This window comes from Oncorhynchus nerka, linkage group LG7 (assembly GCF_034236695.1).
Source record: "Oncorhynchus nerka isolate Pitt River linkage group LG7, Oner_Uvic_2.0, whole genome shotgun sequence".
In the NCBI taxonomy this organism is placed as follows: domain Eukaryota; kingdom Metazoa; phylum Chordata; class Actinopteri; order Salmoniformes; family Salmonidae; genus Oncorhynchus; species Oncorhynchus nerka.
This window is the reverse complement of record NC_088402.1, coordinates 55,975,126-55,982,244: the sequence shown is the minus strand read 5'-3', so window position 1 is coordinate 55,982,244 and position 7,119 is coordinate 55,975,126. Positions and strand designations below refer to the sequence as shown.

At 41.1% G+C, this 7,119-nt stretch overlaps 1 protein-coding gene across 1 annotated transcript; it reads right to left on the bottom strand.

Annotated features, from left to right (window-relative positions):
* Window positions 1-207: 207 nt before the first annotated feature.
* Window positions 208-5,306, bottom strand: LOC115132002 (large ribosomal subunit protein eL22-like). The gene is made up of 4 exons (XM_029664160.2): window positions 5,203-5,306; window positions 4,538-4,651; window positions 3,756-3,880; window positions 208-397 (listed from the first exon to the last, which is right to left on the bottom strand). Exons 1-4 carry the CDS (start codon window positions 5,212-5,214, stop codon window positions 253-255), a joined length of 396 nt encoding a protein of 131 aa, XP_029520020.1. The 5' UTR covers window positions 5,215-5,306; the 3' UTR covers window positions 208-252.
* Between the last annotated feature and the right edge of the window lie 1,813 nt (window positions 5,307-7,119).

The window sequence follows — 7,119 nt, the reverse complement described above, 5'->3', positions numbered from 1 at the left end:
CTGTACTGCATTGTCACAAGAAGGTTGAGTGATCGTCACCCACAGTGTGTATTCAGGAGTGCACACCGCAGCAAAACGTTTTGCAATGAAAATGTGTTTCTTGTTGGACAAATTCAGGTAGGTCCCTCCCTGTTTTAGACTTTTTGCGTCCTAGTAAATATACCCGCTCCATGTCTCGTCACCGTAGAGAAAAAATAAAAAACAGGAGTACTCTAAGAATTTATTGAATGTACAAAATCCAGCAGACAATGTTTAATCCTCATCCTCTTCCTCCTCCTCGTCCTGGTTGATCTGGAAGTAGCGTAGCTCGTAGCTCTCCTTTGTGTTGGCCACAACACGCAGCCAGTCGCGAAGGTTGTTCTTCTTCAAGTACTTCTTGGTCAGATATTTCAGATATCTGCAGACAGGAGACAGATAGCATTCAGATGTGAGAGGTTGGGCTTTTCCCCAATGCAATACACATACTAACTTACTAAAGAAAACAAATATACACACACAGTACCAGACAAAAGTATGGACACCTCATTCCAGGGTTTTTTATTTTTTTAATATTTTCTACATTGTAAAATTATAGTGAAGACAAACACATATGGAATAATGTAGAAACCAAAAAAAAAAGTTAAACAAAGCTAAATACATGTAATATTTGAGATTCCTCAAAGTAGCCACTCTTTGCCTTTGACAGCTTTGCACACTGTTGGCATTCTCTCAACCAGCTTCATGAGGTCATGTTAAAAGTTAATTTGTGGAATTTATTTCCTTCTTAATGCATTTGAGCCAATCAGTTGTGTTGTGGTATGATTGTGTGGGGGTACTTTGCTGGGGACACTGTATGTGATTTATTTAGAATTCAAGGCACACTTAACCAGCATGGCTACCACAGCATTCTGCAGCGATACGCCATCCCATCTGGTTTGCACTTAGTGGGACTATCATTTGTTTTTCAACAGGACAATGACCCAACACACCTCCAGGCTGTGTAAGGGATATTTGACCAAGGAGAGTGATGGAGTGCTGCGTCAGATGACCTGGCCTCCACAAATCCCCCAACCTCAACCCAATTGAGATGGTTTGGGATGAGTTAGACCGTAGAGTTAAGGAAAAGCAGCCAACAAGTGCTCAGCATATGTGGGAACTCCTTCAAGACTATTGGAAAAGCATTCCAGGTGCCAAGAATGTACAAAGCTGTCATCAAGGCAAAGAGTGGTTACTTTTAAGAATCTAAACATTTGACTGGTGCTGTATGTATGTAAAGGTTATGAAATACACCATCTTGGAAACAGGTGCTTGCGCAAGTGAAATTCCCAGTTTTAAGGATTTTGGAGTCATTGTGGACAAGGACAACAACCCGGTAGATGGATGCAAAAAGTGCAAAAAGGTATTTGTTTACGATAAACTATATAAGCCTATTATCAAATTAGTATAGCGTAAAATCGGTCTTTTGTTCTTTTAGACCAGTGGTCACCAACCTGTCGATCGCGATAGGTGCCCTTGACTCAAAAGTCAGGAGCTCCGGGTAAACAAAGTGTTCCCATAAGACAAACTCCACCTACCCGGTGGACCAGCAAATCTGTGACTAAGTCGAGTGCACCTACTGCGCTGCCCAATCGGATAGCTCAAATCACAGTGGCTACAGAGCTTCCATGACCCTGGCCACAGCCAAGTCGAATAGGCTACTAGCCTATGTAAGATTTAATAACTTTTAAAACCATGACCACAATTAGACTGTCAACGAATACAGCAAAGAGCTGCTGTTTTGATGAGTGAGTTCATGTTTAAGTTTATATTCAGCACTTGTCACTGTTTTTATTCAACACTATTACAAAACATGCTTCTCCGTACTTCCGCTCGGGCTGCAGCTGCAATGAATGAGTAGCCAAGTATTAATAGCCCTGCGTTTTATTATTATTAGCAGCTCGCCGTGCCGATGTTAATATTAAGGAATATTTAACTTTCTCTGGTCATAGGAACAACATGAATTTGTGCATGAGGCAGATGTGGTGCAACTCGAGTTTCGCCATCGGGTGGAAGAGTGTCCCCTCTCTGGTTAGTCTTACCAAAGGAAAGGAAGGAGAGAGCAGGGACCGTGAGGGGCGGATGGGAAAAATACTTTTGAATGGTCATCCAACTCGGAATTCCAAGTCGGAAACGATGGCATCTTTCTAGAGCTCTGACTTTTCCACCTTTCCAAGATCACTGACGTCGTGATTTGACCTCGTTGACCATCAGATGCAGGTACCATCAGTCCAGTAAAATAAAAAAGCTAATTATTTCAATTCATGCTCCACAGTGCCTCACAAGTGCTAAACAAACTGATCTACTTTGTTATCAAAGCTCGAGTTTTGAAATATAATATGGTCTGATTAACAATATTGGCAGGCCAATCATATAGCCAATATGCTGTGATAATGTATTAAGCCTACTGCCCAAACCTCATTCCTACAAAACTGTTTGTTTGAGGTAAAGAAATATATATATTGTTTTAATGTGAGCAGTAGATCTCAGCTTGCTTTTTGATAGCGAAAGTGATCTTGACTTTGGTTGGTGACCACTGACTTAGACCATACGCAGGCCATATCAAGTTTAAACCGGTGTGGCTGGTAAATGTTTGAGTATAGCCTACTAAAATGCATTTTTGCAGCCTAGATTCTGGGATTTGTTGGTTTCAATTAAACTATTGGATTATCTAAACAATATTGAATGTAAAGCTTTGTCAGCTATAGTCTTTCATTCGGTAAGAAGACTAATTAGAAGGCCCTTTTTCCCCCAGAGTGATTTCAGTTGTCAATGTGCCGCATTTCACTGTGAAAATATAATTGTCGTTCATGGCATTGTTTCCTTTCATCCAAATGTTAAGTAGATATGCAGACCAATTCATGCAGGGAATGGAATAATAGCCTAGGCTACTACTCTGGAGTCATACAAATTATACAGTAAATTGATGTTATTCGACAAGTCACGGATTGGCCCTCAGAAAAGTTCTAATCAGGTGGGTTGGGTTGCGGTGAAAAACCTGTCCTGGTGGGCCGGTGCGGCTCCAAACAACACCTGTGCAGGACTCTAAACGTGCAGGACTCTAAACGTGCAGGGGAGTCTATGATTTGATAGAGCAGTCTGACTGAGCGGTGGTAGGCAGCAGCAGGCTCGTAAGCATTCATTCAAACAGCACTTTACTGCATTTGTCAGCAACTCTTCGCAATGCTTCAAGCATTGCGCTCTTTATGACTTCAAGCCTATCAACTCCCAAGATTAGGCTGGCAATACTAAAGTACCTATTAGAAAATCCAATAGTCAAAGGTCTATGAAATACAAATGGTAGAGAGAAATAGTCCTATAATAACTACAACCTAAAAGTTCTTACCTGGGAATATTGAAGACTCATGTTAAAAGGAAACACCAGCTTTCATATGTTCTCATGTTCTGAGCAAGGAACTGAAACGTTTTTGCTTTTTTACATGGCACATATTGCACTTTTACTTTCTTCTCCAACACTTTGTTTTTGCATTATTTAAACCAGATGGAACATGTTTCATTATTTATTTGAGACTAAATTGAGTTTATTGATGTATTATATTAAGTTAAAATAAAAGTGCTCATTGTTCATCCAGTATTGTTGTAATTGTCATTATTACAAATATATAAAAATCGGCTGATTAAATCGACATTGGCTTTTTTGGCCCTCCAATAATCGGTATCGGCGTTGAAAAATCATAATCGGTCAACCTCTAGTTGAGTTGCCAGTGCAGTCACCATACCTTTTGGAGAAGGGGACCTCAGAGGACACAGTGATCTTGCTCTTGCTCCTCTCAATAGACACCACACCACCACCCAGGTTGCCAGCTTTCCCGTTCACCTTGATGCGCTCCTGAAGGAACTGCTCCTATAACCATTAAGACATGCTGTGTAAGCGTATACTTCTAATTTCCCCAAAACCAAAGATTGACAGCTGCCCAACATGACTAGTGAAGTGCAGGGTTTCCCAAATGCCCCCCCGTCTGGTACTGTGTAACACGACACAGCTGAACCAACTCATCACCAAGCTTTGATTATTTTAAATCAGCTGTGTAGTGCTAGGGCAAAAAAAAAAAAAAAATAGCCCATTGGCTGGAGTACATCAGTGACATCACACCTTCCTTGAGATCATGGAGTGACCGACTAGTCTCTTGCACTGTCAGCAAACAGGGTTGGCTTTGAGTTGTGTAGGTTGCTAGTTAGTTCGAACCCCGCTTGGGATGTAACAGAACGCACTCTTACATTAGCATAGTAATATTCTGTTCAACATATCTCATGTCGATCCCATGGACTGTAAAATCCTTAGATCTGTATATGAATTTGAGAGTGATTACATTTCGCAAGCTCCATCTGTCCCTCAGCTTTATACTAAATCAAGTGGTAGGGGTGCCACTGCCTGGGACAGGCTGAAACACAATTCAAGATGGTGGCTAAAGTAAAGGGGAATCAAAGAAGGCTGTTTGAGAAACTTTTTAAAAAGTTGACATTTTCACTGCAACCTGGCACTGGTAAGAAATCTACTTACAAAGTTGGCAGCATCCATGATGCCATCTTCAACAGGGTGGGTGCAGTCCAGAGTGAACTTCAGGACCTGCTTCTTCTTCTTGCCACCCTTGGAGCCTTTGTTGCTCTGTTTCTTCTGCAAATCAGATTAACAGACAAATAAAATGAGACCGTCCACCAACGCTTCTCCGATTAGCTACCTGTCTAGGTCATAAGCTAGCTGTCGCTCTAAAAGGCCACCCTGCTAGTTCTAGTAATCAAGTTAGGTAGCTGTCTAGAATCTAACTAGCTAGGCTTCTAGTTCAAACATACGCGCAACAACCGCTCAGACATCAACTAAATAAGCGATCTGTCTATCGTCAGTTAATGCCCAATTCAGAGGAAGCTTTAGTCAGTTAGCTAACCAGACCTATACTTTTATCACTTAAACTATTGAGTACTGCGAACTATAAAACTAACTGGAAAACGATAAGCTAGTTTTCTGTAGCTAGCTACAACGTGGTGGATCTCTAGGCTAGCTAAATTAGCAGGCCTCGTGAATAACAAAACCCAATGCAGTATTAACCATGACATTGCCCCCTCCAAATATGTCCCTATTCATACGAATATGACACAAATCAAGTACAGTCGTTTGAAGTGTGCAACATGTATATATTTGGACACTTGTTCACACGCGATTGTACCCACCACAGGAGCCATGGCGAAGAATTTAGCAGAAAGGAAGAACTAGGTTTGCGCGTGCGTTACATTTCGGGCCTGTTAAATCAATCGCTGATTGAGTCGATACAATCACTGAATCAGAGTTCGATTACTATTGTTTTCAACAAACATTTTTATTTAAATTCCATACATTTTGAAAGATGAATTAGTAACATAGAAACAATGCATAATTCTACAAATTGTAACACAACATAACATACAAACACTCTGGATAAAACAGCATCTGCTAAATTACTAAACCGTACAGCCTTTTACATTCAAGGACTTTTGAAAAGTAGCTATACAATTAGCTACACGCTGCGGTGATACAGTATGTGAACGCCTCCATACAGCTGTTACATCTTAGCTAACCTTCTCAATTGCAGGTGGTACTCCAAAAAACAGAATATTCAGACGAGTTCTCGTAATTTTAGTTGCCAGACATATTGCATTTCCCAACGTATTTGATTTGATATTTGCAGGAACTAGTCATTTCTATGCGATGCGGCCAAATTGTAGAAGTCACTGTGCGACCAGAACAAAGATCGACATACGTAAGATGCATTTCTCATTGGAAACAAAAAGGGGATTCAATATTTGTAGAAAAATGCTGTTTTTTGGAGTTCCACCTGCAACTGGACAGATAACACGTCTCTTATAAAGTTTCTTCCGAATTAAGAACAATGAAATTATTGGCAAGAAAAGGTTAGTTGAAAATATTGCTATACAGCCGCTTTCCACTAGCTACGCTAAGGTGTAGGCCTAACTGCTGTATGAAACACCGCGTTGTTGAGGTGCTAGTCGGAACTAGGAAACTCGGACATTTCCGACTTGCTAATTGGTTGTAAGGGTGGCAGGGTGGCCTAGTGGTTAGAGCGTTGGACTAGTAACCAGAAGGTTGCGAGTTCAAACCCCCGACCTGAAAAGGTACAAATCTGTCGTTCTGCCCCTGAACAGGCAGTTAAACCCACTGTTCCTAGGCCGTCATTGAAAATAAGAATGTGTTCTTAACTGACTTGCCGTGAAGCTATCTATTTTGTGAAGTGCACCAGTCCCTCCTGCAGCAAAGCACACCCACAACATGATGCTGCCACCCCCGTGCTTCACGGTTGGGATGGTGTACTTCAGCTTGCAAACTTCTCCTCTAACCTCCAAACATAACAATGGTCATTATGGCCAAACAGTTCTATTTTTGTTTCATCAGACCAGAGGACATTTCTCCAAAAAAGTACAATCTTTGTCACCATGTGCAGTTGCAAACCGTAGTCTGGCTTTTTAATGGCAGTCTTGGCGCAGTGGTTTCTTCCTTGATGAGCGGCCTTTCAGGTTATGTCGATATAGGACTCGTTTTACTGTGGATATACATACTTTTGTACCTGTTTCCTCCAGAATCTTCACAAGGTCCTTTGCTGTTGTTCTGGATTTGATTAGCACTTTTCCCACCAAAGTATGTTCCTCTCTAGGAGATCGAACTCATCTTTTTCCTGAGCAGTATGACGGCTGCGTGGTCCCATGTTGTTTATACTTGCGTACTATCGTTTGTACAGATGAACGTGGTACCTTTTGGCGTTTGGAAATTGCTCCCAAGGATGAACCAGACTTGTGGAGGTCTACAAGTTTTCTGAGGTCTTGGCTGTTTTCTTTTTCATGATGTCAAGCAAATAGGCACTGAGTTAAGGTAGACCTTGAAATACATCCACAGGACTCAAATGATGTCAATCAGAAGCTTCTAAAGCCATGCCATCCTTTTCTGGAATTTTCCAAGCTGTTTAAAAGGCACAGTCAACTTAGTGTATGTTAACTTCTGACCCACTGTAATTGTGAATTATAAGTGAAATAATCTGTATGAAACAATTGTTGGAAAAATTACTAGTGTCATGCACAAGTAGATGTCCTAACCGACTT